At 48.1% G+C, this 17,016-nt stretch overlaps 1 protein-coding gene across 1 annotated transcript; it reads right to left on the bottom strand.

Moving 5' to 3' along the window:
- Positions 1-13,929: 13,929 nt before the first annotated feature.
- On the bottom strand, positions 13,930-16,841 carry ID2 (inhibitor of DNA binding 2). The gene is made up of 3 exons (XM_083178520.1): positions 16,417-16,841; positions 15,250-15,314; positions 13,930-14,564 (listed from the first exon to the last, which is right to left on the bottom strand). Exons 1-2 carry the CDS (start codon positions 16,765-16,767, stop codon positions 15,258-15,260), a joined length of 408 nt encoding a protein of 135 aa, XP_083034646.1. The 5' UTR covers positions 16,768-16,841; the 3' UTR covers positions 13,930-14,564; positions 15,250-15,257.
- Positions 16,842-17,016: the final 175 nt, after the last annotated feature.

Here is a 17,016-nt window from a genome sequence, read left to right as displayed (position 1 = left end):
GACAAGGGAGTGGGTAGTTAACGACGTGCGGGAGCGCACAGCGTTAACAACATTGAGTGTACACACTAGAACACCCTAGATCGCCTAGTGCAGGCATGTCCAAACTGTGGCCCTCCAGCTGTTGTGAAACTACACATCCCAGCATGCCTTGCAATAGTTTTAGCACTCCCTAATCGCAAAACTGTGGCATGATGGGAGTTGTAGTTTCACAACAGCTGCAGGGCCATGGTTTGGACACGCCTGGCCTTGTGTGTATGGGGCTTTAGCAGGGTAAAGTAGCATTTTTACTCCCCATACATATTACAGACTAGAGGCGCATCATCACCGCACACAGAGTACCGTCACCGGCATAGATGTGCCACCGCTCTCCTGCTGCCATGGATAACTGCGAGCAAGTCCTGCATTATAAGCTGCCAAATTGTGTATCCAATTATGATCCGCCTTCTCTGGGAAAATAATTAAGTTCATTCCTCATGTCACACGCTGTAATTCTTTGCCGCCGTGCACTGTGATCACATTTTAGTTAATTTATTAGCAACCCCAGGTCATTTTCCATTACACTGATGCCTTTTCTCTCCCTCGGTTCTAATCGTTTGATGTCTGATGTATTGCTCGCATTAGTCCCCATCACAATGCCACAGCCATCTTCTTATTCACTGCTCCACTTGTCTAGGTCACTGCAGTGATTAAATGCCTGACCTTGATTCTGTGTCTCTGCAGTATATGCGCTCCCAGGCCGGAAACGCCAAGTCCCGGCATAAACAAGTGTGTGTGTGTGTGTGTGTGTGTGTATGTATGGAAGGACGTTCCTCATCCAGACCTCAGATCACACAATACCTGCAGCTTCTCTGCTCCAGTCCTGGTCTTCCTCTTATGTTTCAAAGATGCAGGTGATAGAAGATCAGGATATCGTCTTTAGTTTGGAGAGCGTGGACCTGTAGGGAAGCTTGAGTTGATCTTTTCTCTGTTTTTTCATTTTTTTCTCTCTTGCTATATCGTATATATGATGCTAATGACTGCCACAGGATCCGATAAATCCATATGGCAGCCATACTGGATCTGATCCGATTGTGCATTCCCTTCCAGGATCCAGTGGCAAAACACATACGATATGGCACTTTTTGCCCGATGGCTCATGATCGTGTGAAAAAGGGCCAATTCATATAAGTGTATGGTCCCCTTTAAGCTGTATACACACTATGTGATAAAGGCAGCTTACAATATCATGAACGATTTCCCTTGAACTCCAAGGAGCTACAGAATGAGGAATACAGAGGGCAAACACTGAACAATTCCATTACTTCGCCACTGACAACCTTGTTTTATGGAAAATGTATCTTTCATACATACGGAGTGATTTAACCCCTCCCCAGCGCTTTTCACAGAGGGTGGACGAATTTAAATAGTAGGACGCTATGGAAAGCGGTCCGCCCCGTCGCTCATCTGCTGGTAATACCGGCAGATAGGTGGTGGTGGCCAGCAATGATGCGGGAGGGCGCGTCACCGCTCAGCGCTGCCCCCGTACACACTGGGCAGCTCAAACTACAGAACTGCGCTTCTATCGGCTCAAAGTCGCCCAGTGTGTATACGGTCACAAAGTCAACATGCATTGGGTAGATCACTGAATGTCGACATGCATCAAGGTCGACACACCTGAAGATCGACATTGGCTTAGGTCAACAGGTCATTAGGTCGACACCTGCATTGAGTTGAGTCATTAGGTTGACCTGGAGTTTTCACGTTTTTTTTAGCTGACCTGTGTCGACAGGTGGTGCACCGTGCTTTTTAAGTGTACATGTTGACCTTTTGACTGTCGACCTAGTGTCCTGTCGACCTTGATGCATGTTGACCTTCAGTCTGTCTACCCTATGGTTCATACCCGCCCAGTGTGAATGGGCCTTAACAAAGGTGTAACTTGTAGAAATCGCTCTCAGATCTGAGTAGGTAAAGCCCAGATACTATGATCTGATATCTAAGACCGAGATGTGTCTGATATAACAGGAATCCAAATTGATCTTTTATTGATCCTATTGGTGATTTACAGCAGTCTAGGTCAGTGTTGACTAACCTTGACACTCCAGCTGTTGTTGAACTACACATCCCAGCATGCCTTACTATTTGGCCGTGCTAAAACTGATGCAGGGCATGCTGTGATGTGTAGTTCAGCAACAGCTGGAGTGTCAAGATTAGCCATCACTGGTCTAGCTGAACAAGATGTAAAAATCTATATTTCTCTGCCAAGATCTTTCTCAAGATTGTTGTGGAAAAATGTATTTGTTATATACCTTATGTGCTCTTTATAGTATTGCGTAAGACTTGTGTCCCTGGTATTCTCTGTTATTAATATTGTTGATTTGGGCTCAGCACCGGCCTGTCAGGGGACCAGAGATCACATGAATCAGAGCAACTGCTGTACAGACGAGAGAGCCGAGGGTAACCCTGGCCGTGCTCATGTCAGTGCACAGCGTATACACAGTAATTGCTGAGGACATCTGACCATGGGCGCAGCAGGACTACAACCAAGGAAGCCTCTGGCACACAGCAGCGACTGTGCAGTGAAGGTCTAGCACCTATGTACAGGACCTAGGATTGCAGAAACATGTTCTCTGCTTAGTAACAGAGTGGGATTCTGGCCCACAGTAATGCAAATAACAGTATATAATATTTATGTAGTTCCGTGTAATGTCGAGTGCAGAGTGGGGGGATACAGCATAGTATTTACAGACTGTAAGCTTGCGAGCAGTACCCTTCTACCTCAGTGTCTGTCTGCTGTTACTGCTGTTTAGTCCCAGTTGGAAGTGCTCTGGGAAATGTGAGCTCTATGTAAGTAAATGGTAATAATAGTACAAAGATCCAAACCAGCGAAGGCAAGAATAAGGCTGACGGGTCTCTGCAATCACCATGCTTCAAGTATGCTTAAGTGTTTGGGTTTGCTGGAATTTGTAGTTCTGCAAGCCCCAGCATCCACATAGGCTACACTGGAATTTAAAGAGACTATACCAGTTTATTGCTCTGATTGGGTTTCCTGCTAGGATTTGGGCAGTGAGGAGAACTGAGGTGCAGACCAGGTATATCCTTCATGTCTGAAAAGGGGCATGATGTCGTCTATGCCACTATTGGTGGCATAAGTGCTGGGCTACCCCCAAGCTTTCCCTTCCGTGTGAGTAGATGTGCGCTGTTTCCTATCATGTAATGGTAACTGCACGGGTGGGACTCTGTGACCAGTGGGTGGGGAGGATGTGGATCATATTGTCTACAGCAACTAAGTTGACACCACTAGGTCGATATGCAGCAAGGTCGACATGGGACTAGGTCAACATGGGTTCGGTCGACAGGTCATTAGGTCAACACAAGCATAAGGTCAAGCATGTCACTGTTTTTTTACCCGAATGTTGACACTGTCGACATGGACACATTTTAAAGTGCACCGCATCCCCTCGCTGCGCTCGGCACACTGTTATTCTCCCACTACGCCCTAGGGGATGATATGGCATGAAATACCGCCTGCCGGCACATGTCGGCTCAAAAAACTGTGAAAATACCCAAGTCGACCTTTTGACTGCCAACCTTGTCCATGTCGACCTAATGACCTGTCAACCTTCCTGCATGTCGACCTCGTTGCTGTAGAGTAGACAATATGACCATGTCCCAGTGGAGATGACACCAGACAGGCTGTTAACAGGGCACCAGGATTTGGACATGGGCCCTGATTCTGGTTGACCTTCAAAGCAGCGGTATTTTGCTGCTCCGCAAGCCAACTAACGTTGCCCCCCCCCCTCACTGGACGCCGAATATCCTCTAGAGGTCTTCGCAAACATTCATTTGCATGCTTGCTTGCAGGCCCCAAAATCATTCGATGGTTGCTGACCATCGAATGATTTTGACGCGATCGATAATCTAAGTCACTCCCTGGTGATTTAGATTAGCGGCACCCTGGTCCGAGAGCAGGGTGGGCAGCTGATGTCCGGTGATGTCAGCTGGCCACCCCCGTTCACATTGGGGCTGCCTAGTGGTTCCCTGGGCACAACCCCCACCCCCTGCTGTAAGCGCCTCAGAGACTATGAAAGTCTCCGTGCACATGCGCAGATCTTCATTCGCAACGGGCTGATTAAATCAGAATGACCCCCATGGTGTGTTTCCCCTTTATACTCAGGTAGAGTGTGACACATACTGTATGTCTTATTATATGGCCATCTCCTGATGGAGGTTGTGGTGTATCACTTCTATTTCCACAGGGGAGTTTCCTTAAGGGTGCGAGGGCTGTGTGCTGTGTCCCTCGTGTAACCTCACTCCCAACCCCAACCGAAATCATACTCAGAGACAGTGCGTGGGATTGAATCATTGGCCACAGTTTATTTACCACACCTTAATTACCTTTTGCAGGGTAGGGACAGAGAACAGTGGGCAAGGCAAGAAACCTGTCAATGGCCTACATTGACTTAAACCGCGGGGCGTGCCCCCCGCCTACGCTGTAGGCCCTTGGCTACGCCCCTTACCTGTGAGCCAGCCCCCCGCCGATCACCCGTTGGCTGGCGCGCAGCCGGTTGGCCCGCCGTCGACAGCTGGAGCCTGGCGTGCGGCCCGACCGAGGGTGAATCTGCAAACCTCAGCTGGCTCCTCCTGTCCCGATGCCTTGCACACCGCTTCTTCCCGCCACCGAGGCCCCTCTACCTGCCCAGGGGCAAATGGATTCTGGCTGAGACGCCGTGAATGCTGAAGCCACGCCGATCATAGCGGTGCCCGTACTTTGCTGTCCTTGCCTGTTCGCTGTGGCCAGATGGCCTGCCTTGATGCCTTCTCGACCTGATGAATGTGCTCCTTCCGTGTGGGTATTTGCTCATCTGTGGTGATGTGCTCCTATCTGGTGATCCACGAGTGTCGCCAAGGCCCCAGCCTCGCCGTGTTTCCTTGCCCGGCTCCTGACGCCACACATAGGCGGACTCTGATGCCCTCTGCTGTATCTCCTCCATCTGTGCTGATAAACATGCTCACCCTGATAAAAATATTGCTCCTGCCTCTTCTAAACGAAGTGTGCGGCTGCAGCCGGCCCTTACTGCTGCGCTGTGGTGTTAGCTGCTCTGCGCTGGTGAATGTTGAACGCTTTGATGAGATGCGGCCACTAGGGGGAGCCCCTTCTGGCCGAACTCCTCTGCTGTGGCTGAAATCCTCCCCCGCCTCCTCGATGAATCTGCTGCTGCCTTTGTCCTGCTGGACTCCTCCCCCACTTCCTCCTTGTGCTCATGCTGGCTATGGGAACCAGGCCTGGGAGCTGTATGGCAAATGGCTGGATTCTGCTTCTGTACTCACTCAGATGGCGTGGATAGGTTTCCCCATGTCTTCTGGTGACGACGTTGCTATTGCAGTTTTCCCGGCAGCTGCGAGGCGGGATGACACAGACTGCTGCTGCTCAGCTCCGATCCCTGACTGGAAGCCGCTGGTGATTTTCGCTCCTCCGTCTGTATCCTCTGCCTGAGCCATGTCTTCATGCTGCTGATATGCTGGTTGTGGCCTCTCCTCTCGAGCCGTATGGATGCTGGCTGTATGCTGCCTCAGTCGCTGAAGCCCCCTCCACACTTTTTCCGTTTGCCCGCAGCTGTGAAGCAGTATGACAAAGACTGCTAATATCCTGCTCTGGTCCCTGGCTGATGGATATCCCCTTTGGTGCTCAAAGCTAGGTAAGGAGACATTGCCCTTTGTCCTCTCAGTGGCTTGTGCTTCGGCTGTAAGCTGCTGATGCTGCTTGGGGAGGTCTGCTTCCTGGCTCTGCTTGTGCTGAATGCTGCCTCCCCCACTGGCCTGGCTATTTAAACCCCTCCCGGCCAGACTCCCCCCTGCTCTCCCTGACTGGCTGGCCGGAGCACCCGGTGTGAAAAGGGGGGGGGGGGGGTCAGGCATACCTGCCTGCCCCCTGACCCTCATGCCGTTCGGACTGCGGTACGCCACTGCCCCGCCCCCCTATGCCGCTCCGTGCGCCATTTTGGCTGCCTGCGCTCCCTTATGGTGTAAGGTCAGAATATGGGAATCCCCAACAGTAATACATGTAAGTGCTTGGTAGCTACTATGTAATAGACTATACGTGCACTTTGGGGTGGATGTATGAATCAGTGATAGGGGAGACATGAGCCAGAGGAGAAGTGGCCCATGGCAACCTATCAGCACTGAAGTAACATCTGTAATTTGCATAATATATAATTATACAGAGCAGCTGATTGGTTGCCATGGGCCACTTCTCCCCTGGCTCACTTCTCCCTTATCACTGCTTCATACATCTGCCCCTTTGTCGTAGGCAAGTGTTACCCGCGCCTCTGCCTGTTGCAAACGTTCATGGATTTTTATGGACACCTTTTATGTTGTCGCCTTTCATGTAAAATTCCATGTAATTACTTAATAAAGTCCAACGCTGTACAATGAACATCGTGCATATCGGAAGAAACTAATATCCTAATAGTAGTAGCCTATGCACACACAAGCTGTTGGGCAAGGCAATAACAGGTGTAACACCATCTGATTTAGGATGGACATAGACCATGACAGACTGCAGGAAATCAGGGGTGGTACAAGGCCTGCGCTGGGAGCATCTTCTATCAATCTATCACCTTTCTGTATATAAATGCTTCTGATGACCAGTGATAAACTAGGGATCTCCTGGGTAACTGGAATGGGTATGGATCACTAGGTCTCCAGCATTATGGTTGACATGCATTAAGGTCGACAGGGCACTGAAAAAGTCGACATGTTTTTTTTTTTACCGGAATGTCAACATAAACACTAAAACGTAGCACCGCGTCCCCTCACATGGCTCACTGAACTCACCATGCTTTGGGCACGGTGCCTCGCTATGTTTTATTCTCCCGCCATGCCCTAGTGAATGGTAGGGCATGAAATACTGCCTGTCGGTACATGTTGTGTTGACATGGACAGCAGATCGTACCACTGAGTCCACTCGCATGGCTCGCCATGCTTCGGGCACGGTGCCTCTCTGCGCTCGGCACACTATTTCATTCTCCCACCACGCCCTTTTGGATGGTAGGGCATGAAATACCGCCTGTGGGCACACTGGAATGTGGTGGTGTTCTTGAATGAGTGTGTGTAGAAGTATGGAGGTACAGGGAAATTGGGGTACATCAACACCATGTGTTCTCATGTGACCGGTACGGATTATTATAGGCTATGATACGTCTCCCTGTCCTATCACAAATATTTGCCCCAGGTGAGGATCTCTCCTCCCTGTCAGCTGAAGCCCTCTTATACACCAGGAATGGGGAACCTTCCTGGTGAACTACACATCCCAGCATGCCTTGCAACAGTTTTAGCATGGCCACATAGAAAAACTAGCAAAGCATGCTAGGATGTGTAGTTCAACAACAGCTGGAGGGCCGAGGGTTCCCCATCCCTGATAAACTCTATGACATACTGTGAAGTGCTGACTTGGCTGGGGTTCTAATGTGTATCAATGTGCTCATCCATCACCCGCTCCACCTGCCCGTCAGCATAACCCATAAAGCTTTACGATGCTCGTTCTACCGTCCTATTGAAATCCTGCATAAAAGATTTTAGCACAGGTGAATGGAAGTTGTGCACATTAAAAATATTATGTATTGGCAGGCTTGTTCCAAGCATAATATTCCATACACTAGAGGAGGCAGCCCTCCAAATATTATCCCAGCGCTCTCCTGACCGTGGTGGGGCCTGTGGTGCAATAACACAGAGCAAGCTGGGTCAGTGGCACATTAGGAATGATACAGGCCTGGGCCGCGCCAGAATAAAGAAATACATTGAACGGGTTTAACCCTTTCTGAGTCTGAAGCCAGCTTACATTTTCTGCTGTGTTTAGCAATAAGGGTTAAATCCTGGCTCTAGAACATTTATCCTCCAGCCTCGTCTTCATTTCTGTTACTTATTTTATCAGCGTTAAGGTTTGTGCGTGTTATGTGCAGTTTATACTGCCCACAGTCTATCTGCCCTTTATGCATTGCAGCAGGTCTCTCCTTGTTACAGGGAATCATTCCATAGATACTTGAACACCATGATTTGTGAAGCAGTTTCTGAATGAGCAGGAACTCTGGTTATGGGATGCAGTCCGAATCTCGGCAGATTACAAAGGTAAGTACTGGGGTTAGAGTGAGGCACTAAGGGGCTGATTAAGGTTAGGCTGCAGGGAGGTTGGGTTAGGGCAGGCATGTCCAAACTATGGCCCTCCAGCTGTGGTGAAACTACATGTCCCATCATGCCTTGCCACAGTTTTGCTATTAGGGAATGCTAAAACTATGGCAAGGCATGCTGGGATGTGTAGTTTCACCACAGCTGGAGGGCCATAGTTTGGACATGCCTGGGTTAGGGGAAGGCTGTGAGGTGAGGGAGGATTAAGGTCAGGCTGCAGGGAGGTTGGGTTAGGGCTAGGCTGCTAGGTGGGGGAGGTTAAGGTTAGGCTGCAGGGAGGTTGGGTTATGGCTAGCCTGTGAGGTGAGGGAGGATTAAGGTTAGGGTGCAGGGAGGTTGGGTTATGGCTAGGCTGTGAGGTGAGGGAGGATTAAGGTCAGGCTGCAGGGAGGTTGGGTTAGGGCTAGGCTGTGAGGTGAGGGAGGGTTAGGGTGCAGGGAGGTTGGGTTAGGGCTAGGCTGCAAGGTGATGGAAGATTAAGGTTAGGCTGCAGGGAGGTAGGGTTGGGGCTAGGCTGTGAGGTGGGGGAGGATTACGGTTAGGTTGCAGGGAGGTAGGGCTAGGCTATGAGGTGAGGTAGGATTAAGGTCAGGCTGCAGGGAGGTTGGGTTAGGGATAGGCTGGGAGGATCAAGGTTAGGCTGCAGGGAGGTACAAGGATATTAGGTATCGTTATTGGTCTGGCATTAGATTGCTGCATATTTCATGTACGTACCAGGTTACTGAAAGCCTTAATTATACATTGACTTATATTCTATTGTGTTCATCTCTGCAGTAGCCCTATTGAGCACATCACCACAGTATAATATATACACTGCAGATTGAAATGTGATTTGCTCTAAGCATATGAGGGGGCCCAGCAGTAAACAACCCCATTTCCCAGTGATCTCCTATCCTGCATGGTCCTGTCCTGCTTTGTATCAGCTCACGGGGAGAGTTTGATATTTGGGCTGGATCTGCTCTCTCCGCATACACAACAGCGGTAGTATAGGAAGTGTGGCTTTACTTTTTCCTCTCCCGGAAACGTCTACCTAAAAATACACTGACTGTGATACAGCGATCTGGTGTGTTTTAAGAAGGGACATTGTCAAGATGATAGTTCAGCAAGTGTGGCTCTGCTCAGCGGCCTGCTGACACCCTAGAGACTGGCTCTTAGATTAGCAGAACAGGAAGGAGAGCAAAATGTTTATCAGCCGGATGCTTTATCTGCTGGCAAGGACAGGGATACCATCTTCTGTATAACATACCAGACACAACCATATGCAAATCGCTATTTGGCCACTAGAGGGAGCCAGAGGGCTATTTAACTTCTCATTAAAGCCAGGTCTATGTTGGAACTATTCTGAAAGACTGGAGGAATAACTGCAAAATATACAAATTCAGATTGAAGTCTGTCCTATCTTTAATGATGCACTGGAATACAAGGCCTGATTCAGAGGTGGATGTAGTGTTGATTGCGGACGATTTTTAACACTGTGCACGTGTTGGAGTCACACTGCACATGTGGCCCAATGGTCATTGCAGATCAAATTTGGATGCAGGGAGAAGATTTTCAGTGGACAATTCTGAGATGTTCAGTAAATGGGGGGGGGGGGGGCAGTGTGGGCATACCCGCAGCTACGTGTGGGCATGTCATACCAGCCACTGTGTCCGTTACAGTTGTTCTTTAGCCGGCCCTATTCCAGATGAAGTTCTGAGCATAGAAACATAGAATGTGACGGCAGATAAGAACCACTTGGCCCATCTAGTCTGCCCCTTTTTTAAACATGTTACCTCAAACCATATTTGATCCTTATTTCTGTGTAAGGCTATCAATATGCCTATCCCAAATGTTTTTAAATTGTTCTACTGTATTTGCCTCTACCACCTCTGATTGGAGGCTATTCCACTTAGGGCTGTCTATATAAATAAAGCGCAATGGAATTTGTGCTAGATAAGAACTTGTTAATAAATATATACTAAATATCGTATGAGCTTTCAATGCTGTGTCTTTATACACAAGTGGGGGTTTCGATTCTTCGCAGTAACATTAGCATCAGTTTGCAGACACACTGCGCAAAAGTGACCATCCATCTATGAATGAGACCCACAAGTGCAATGCTCTATATCAGAGGTACCCAACGTTGTCTCTCTCCTGTACCCCTGAATGTCCACACTACTTACGGGTGGAGTGGAAGTGAGCGGTATGCGTGTCCTTATATTAAGGAGTAGCGGAGGAGTAGTGTGCGGTCAAGAATCGGGTCCCTCTGTGTCTGGCCGCTGGCTGTGTACTGTCTCCGGGGTAACGCCTGCAGGATTAATGCTGCTGCTTCCTCCACCTGTGTCATCTCAGTAATGGGAGACTTCTTCCCCAGGTTGGGAACGGCTGCTCTCTCTATTCTGTATATAGCGATTTACCTTTAGCTGTTGTCCAACCTAAAGCAATAGTAACTTATTTTAGGTGCTATGGTTATAACTAACTAGTATCTCAGTAAGAGTTACATCGCTAAAGGTCACCAAGCATTCACATAAGAAAGTATTCAATAATCAGATTTACTCTTTTTAAAATTCTACTTCTTGTGTTATTACTTTAACTGTCTTACCAATGGCTGGTTTTCACTTCACACTTCTAAAGTCAGAATCTCCCTGCCCCAGTATATTCACACCCTCTGTTCTACCACCCATCACTATACAAGGCTTCTACCTAGAGCTGCTTTGACTTTTAAGGTGGTTATTGGTTAAGTCAACCTTTAGAGTAGAAATATTGTTACATAGGGCCTTATTCTAGTTCACTGTTTCTGACAAAATCCTTCTTAGATGGACAAAACCATGTGCACTGCAGGTGGGGTAGATCTTACTTGTGCAGAGAGAATTAGATTTGGGTGGGGTTTTACTTCAAAGTGAGATCTATATTGCAGTGTAAAAATAAAGCAGTCAGTATTTACCCTGCACAGAAACAAAATAACTCACCCAAATCTATTCTCTCTGCACATTTTACATCTGCCCCCCTGCAGTGCACATGGTTTTGTCCGTCTAAGAAGGATTTTGTCAGAAAGAGTGAACTAGAATAAGGCCCAGTGTTATTTGTGGACATGGGCTAAATGTATTCTCTCATTCTTTATAAGTTATATGTCCATGATAGGAAGAAGACTAGTAGACAGCATTCCAGGAGTAAATGGCAGGGTGTATCAGTATGCTGTGTGTGTGTGTGTGTGTGTGTATGTATATATATATATATATATATAAATAATATAATATAGGTAAGGGTCATACATACACTCACATTAGTTCCTCTAGTAAAAGGCGTTCGATAACCATAGATGTCAGATTATCTCCCGATCCATCTTTACAACATGAAATGCATTCTGGGCATTTGTACCAGTTTCTTTGGCCAGAAGAGGGGTCAGGCGGAGTATCGCTGGCACATTGCTTACCAGAATCAGGGGTGAGAGGTCTCCTGTCAGTGCAGCTTTATGCTACACAACTGGTGATAGATCAAGTGAAGTGGCCCATTGTCTGCCATGACACATGGTGTCTTCTCCCCCCCCACACAAAGCCAGGAGTGTGGAATGCCACAAGACACCCAGGGAGTGTGTGGGTGGGGAAGGGAATGACATGTGATAGAAGATGTGGCTGTGGTAGATGTTGTGCACGTGGTTACAGGGGCAGAGTAGAGCCAGCTTTGCCCCTGTTGCGGGTCTGTATATGACTTGTGGTCCCAGAGCACCAGGAAAGATTTCCTGCAGCAGTAATCTGTCAGAGTCAGCTTTGTATTACAACAGGTCTGGCTCCCATGCCTGGGAGATACTCTGTCAAGGGCACGGAAGGGCAGCTGTTCTAGACTGCTCGGCGCCTCCCAGACACCTGTTTAACTCAGGTTAAAGTGTTACAGCGCACAGGTGAGGAGACGTCCTATACGCCAGCAGGCAGTAAGCTTTAACCCCTTCTGCAACAAACTTCAGTCACTTATACCAAACTGGTTCTGCTATAAGTTACTATAGTTCCAGAGATCACACAGTACAAGGTACTGCAATCAGTTCAAATCCCACTCTCCAAGCTGGTAGATTAATATATATAAAAATATGTTTTATTTTATACAGGTGTTTGTATCTGGGGCATACAACCTTGTGACTCCTATAGATTGTAAGCTTGCGAGCAGGGCCCTCCTACCTTTTAAATATCTGTAAATACCATGTTTGTTGTATCACTGTCTTTTGTAAAGCGCTGTGGAATATGCTGCGCTATATAAGAAATTGTTAATAAATCGAATACTTGGTATACACTGAGATGTGTGCAGCTCTGGATCCGTCTAGGAGAGCGCTACAAATGAGACCATTTACACAAGATACAGTTCACCATCTAAGTATGTGTAGGACACTAATGCAGCTGAGGGTGGGATGACATACCAGAACGGTCCGATTGGAGAGAACCTGGAGTTTCTTATTACATGCTAATTCAATTCTGATGGGAGAGAACCAGAGTACCTTCTAGGAGCAGCCAAAGTTTAATCAGTAACATAATGGTTATTGCAACCTTACCTCCCCCTCCCATGACTGACTAGGCAGAGGTATTTTACTATGAATCAGGGAGTTTATGGGAAAGTGGCTGCGGGGCCGAGTATATTAAAGAGTATTTTATCAGCCTTTTACTGACTGTATGGCTGGGACTAGGAGCCACAACAAGTTTGTAGTCTAGGGCAGTGGTACTCAACCTCAGTCCTCAAGGACCCCACACAGTGCACGTTTTCCAGGTCACCTGGCAGGTACACAGGTTCACTTACTGACATTTTAAAAGATCCACAGGTGGAGCCAATTACTTCACCTGTGATTCTGTGAGTTGACCTGGAAAATGTGCCCTGTTGGGGGTGTCCTGAGGACCAAGGTTGAGAACCACTGGTCTAGGGTGCAAGTAGCCAGAGGAAAGCAGCAGGAGTTAAGTCTGTACCTTAATGCAGGGGTGGCCAAACCTGTCCTCAAGGTCTACCAACAGTTCATGTATGTCAGGCAACCTGTGGATCTATAGTAGGATGAATGCAGCAGGTTTGAAAGTGTGACAGTTAGTACTGACTACAGCTGTGCACCAGCTAGGTGATCAGGGGAATGTGCCAGTTAGCTGGTGCATATCTATAGTCTATGTGGTCTGTGAAATGTGGATCGTTGTTATATCTGGGACCAGTTTGGCCACCCCTGACTTAGTAAATGTTCAGTTATCTGTGTGTCTGAGAAGAGCCAGTCACACACCACCAGAATCATCTTTACAATGGTCACACTGCGCACTGAAGGCCATGTCCCAACATGGCTTGCTGACCGTTCAGCTACAGGTTATACAGATTAATAATTGCCTGTTGAATGGCCCTGTAGAGCAAAGGTAATAAACAAGCTCACTTTGCTATTAACAGTGTGCAATAATAGTTTACTTGTACTCATCTCATAATATGAATCTCTAACACAGACTAGTATTGATAAAGCTGGTATGCAGTGTGAATGATTAACCAAGATAATAGGACTCAGGTTATCATTGCTGCCTTACAGCCTTGGGCCATATTCACAACAGGCTTTAATACACACATTGATTGTATTTACATTTCCTCCATGTTCCTATGGGATTACTCCAGATAGTACAGTCCAAAAGGACAGGGAGTCCTGTGTGTCACTCAGGGACAGGAGTAAAAGGAGACAAACATGAAGAACTTAAATCTCCCCCCGCTACATGCTGTATGATCATTAGGGGGCTATAGCATTAAATACATACGTTCCAACCTCATTAGATAAAACGCACAAAACTAAGAAAGTCGTTTTAATAAACACCATTGATTTATTCTGTATAAAAAAAAAAACCTTACAACCAAACTTTTATAAAAAGTTCAGCATTATTAAGTCATCATTACACATATGCAGAAATGGGACATCCCTGCTACTGTACAAGGGAGGGAAGAGAAGTTCGGAATAAAGAGTTCACAATGTCTTATTTGTCTATATACAGAATCGCACTCAGTCCTGATGTAGCGTCAACATCTAACAGCTCTCCCGTTCCACGTTGCCTGGGTGCTTCGCCCTTTATTAAATAAAAGGCTAAAAACAAAAAAATAAAGCTGGTGGAAAGTGGCAAATCCCTTGCGATAACATCTGAAACATCCACTCCCCATGTAGGAGAGAATAGAAGATTACGCCTTCCGCGTTAGGAAAGGTCAATTAGTCTTTCATAAATAACTAAAATCAGCAGTCCAAAGCTTGGCTGGGAACAAACCGAAAGGGGGAAAAAAAATAAAAAATGAGGGGGTTTAAAATAACAAAACTGGATGAGTCTTTCATAGCCACAGTGACCCCCCCTCTTCCACAAGCTTCTGTACAGATGCGGTACTCAAATAGTGAAATAGAGAAGTCTTGTAGCCATGTTGTGCAAAGAAAAACAGTCGATGTTGAACACCTGCAAGAGATTGAGAAAGGAGGGTGTTAGTGGAAGCCATCAGGAGACAGTCTGGCGCCAGTGAGGAAGCCACACCGCAACATTTAACCAAACACTCATTGGGGGCCATCGCAGTCCTCCAGATGTACACAGAAGCCGGGATTAACCCTTCCTGGGATAGGCACTGGGCAATCTATGTCCCACCAACCCTTTATCATTCTACCTCGGCAAAGATCCTTCACCCCCCAACCAGCCCCCTCATCCTAGAATTAGCATTATTGCAGCTGTTACACCCCCTCCAGTTATACTGGGAGATTACGATGTTGGGTCTAAGCAAAGCCACTTTGGGGTGTCAAGAGATTAATGGGATGAGACCGAGTCAGGCTCGCAGGCAAAGCACAGGTTAAATGGGAACATATGATGGAGAAAGGGGAGGAGGCTGAAACCATTCTCTCCACGGATCTATTTAGCTGCGATGAATGTAGACGCCAGTCCGTCGCTTGCAGCAATTATTTGATTTAACATTTAAGGCTTTTAGGATAAACACTCGGCTATTATGTGGCACAGAAGGTGCACGGACACAGCCAATATAGGGGAAAAGGCTGCTTTACGTCAGGATCTACACCCACAGTAGAATATGATAAATCCATGATATACAGTATGTAACACCAGCAACCCCGCACACTACAGCATAACAGACACTCACCATTTTGTTTAAGGACAAAGAGCTTTGCTGTCATTCGTGATAAACTCTGCCGATAAATCAGACGCCTGGAACAGAGGATAAAAGAAGCACGTGTAACTACGTAGCAATACACAAGCAACACAGGCGGCAGAAAGGAACACACCAGGCACCAGGAGAGAGAGACTGGACAGTGCACCAGGAGAGAAAATCATGTTTACCCCCAGGGAAGACCAGGCGAGTGTGACTGCAGAGTAACAGAACATAGGGTCATGCACAATGCACCAGGAGAGAAAGACTGGACAAGGGGAGCTACACACATGCACCAGGAAAGAGGAACTGGACAGAGAAGCGATCCTACACAGTGCACCAGGAGAGAAAATCATGCTTACCCCCAGGGAAGACCAGGAGAGTGACTGCAGAGTAACAGAACAGAGGGTCATGCACAATGCACCAGGAGAGAGAGACTGGACAAGGGGAGCTACACACATGCACCAGGAAAGGAACTGGACAGAGAAGCGATCCTACACAGTGCACCAGGAGAGAAAATCATGCTAACCCCCAGGGAAGACCAGGAGAGTGACTGCAGAGTAACAGAACAGAGGGTCATGCACAATGCACCAGGAGAGAGAGACTGGACAAGGGGAGCTACACACATGCACCAGGAAAGAGGAACTGGACAGAGAAGCGATCCTATACCGTGCACCAGGAGAGAAAATCATGCTAACCCCCAGGGAAGACAAGGAGAGTGACTGCAGAGTAACAGAACAGAGGGTCATGCACAATGCACCAGGCGAGAGAGACTGGACAAGGGGAGCTACACACATGCACCAGGAAAGAGGAACTGGACAGAGAAGCGATCCTACACAGTGCACTAGGAAGGGGACTGGACAGAGAAGTGATCCTACACCGTGCACCAGGAGAGGGGGACTGGGCAATGGATCAGATAGTACACCAGGACAGAGTATCAGACACATTGCACCAGTACAGAGGGACTGGACAGTTACCAGGAAATGATGCACCAGGGAGAAGGGGATACTGAGGCAACTGGCACAGTGCCGTGAGTGGAATCATGCATTGGTAACCCAGACAGCGAGGAGGGTACCCGGGCAGTGAGTGGGATCATGGACTGGGTACCCGGGAGGGAGCACATGCAGTGCCTGCAATAGAAGCACCAGACAGGGACGCTACCTGCAGTGTCAGGATGCTGATGTCTGTGTTGAGGGTGGTGAGGGGAGTCCTGCTGCTGCTGGAGGTGGCAGCCAGCCTCGGGTGATGCAAGCTGACGATGCTGGGGTGGGAGTCCAGGGCGATCTGCAGGTCAAGGATGTAATCTATGACATGCTGCAGGATCTCCATCTTGCTGACCTTCTTGTTCTGGGGGATGCTGGGCACCAGCTCCTTTAGCTTGGAGTAGCAGTCATTCATATTGTACAGCAGGCTAATGGGGTCGTCCGCCGGTACCTTGCTTCGGGAGATGCCCAGGCTGTGTTCCGTCAGGCTACTCTTCCGGACAGATCGCACTGGACTGAATGCTTTCATGCTCCGCGCTGTAGATCACTGATTTCACTGAGCACACGCTGATAACAAATCCACTCAGACTGAGCCCGGCAGCCGCCAGCAGCGCCTTATATACCCCTGCACGCAGCGCTTGACACGGGGGCGGACCGCCGCTGTCTGATTGGCCGAAAACACCGGCCGCGCCTCACCATTGGCTGGGAACTGGACTCACGGAATGTGAATCTCTTCCGCGATCTAAACCAATCAGCGATGGCTGAGGGCGTGGCAGGC

Source organism: Crinia signifera, chromosome 3 (assembly GCF_055691185.1).
Source record: "Crinia signifera chromosome 3, ASM5569118v1, whole genome shotgun sequence".
In the NCBI taxonomy this organism is placed as follows: domain Eukaryota; kingdom Metazoa; phylum Chordata; class Amphibia; order Anura; family Myobatrachidae; genus Crinia; species Crinia signifera.
This window is presented reverse-complemented; position numbering and strand designations above follow the sequence as displayed.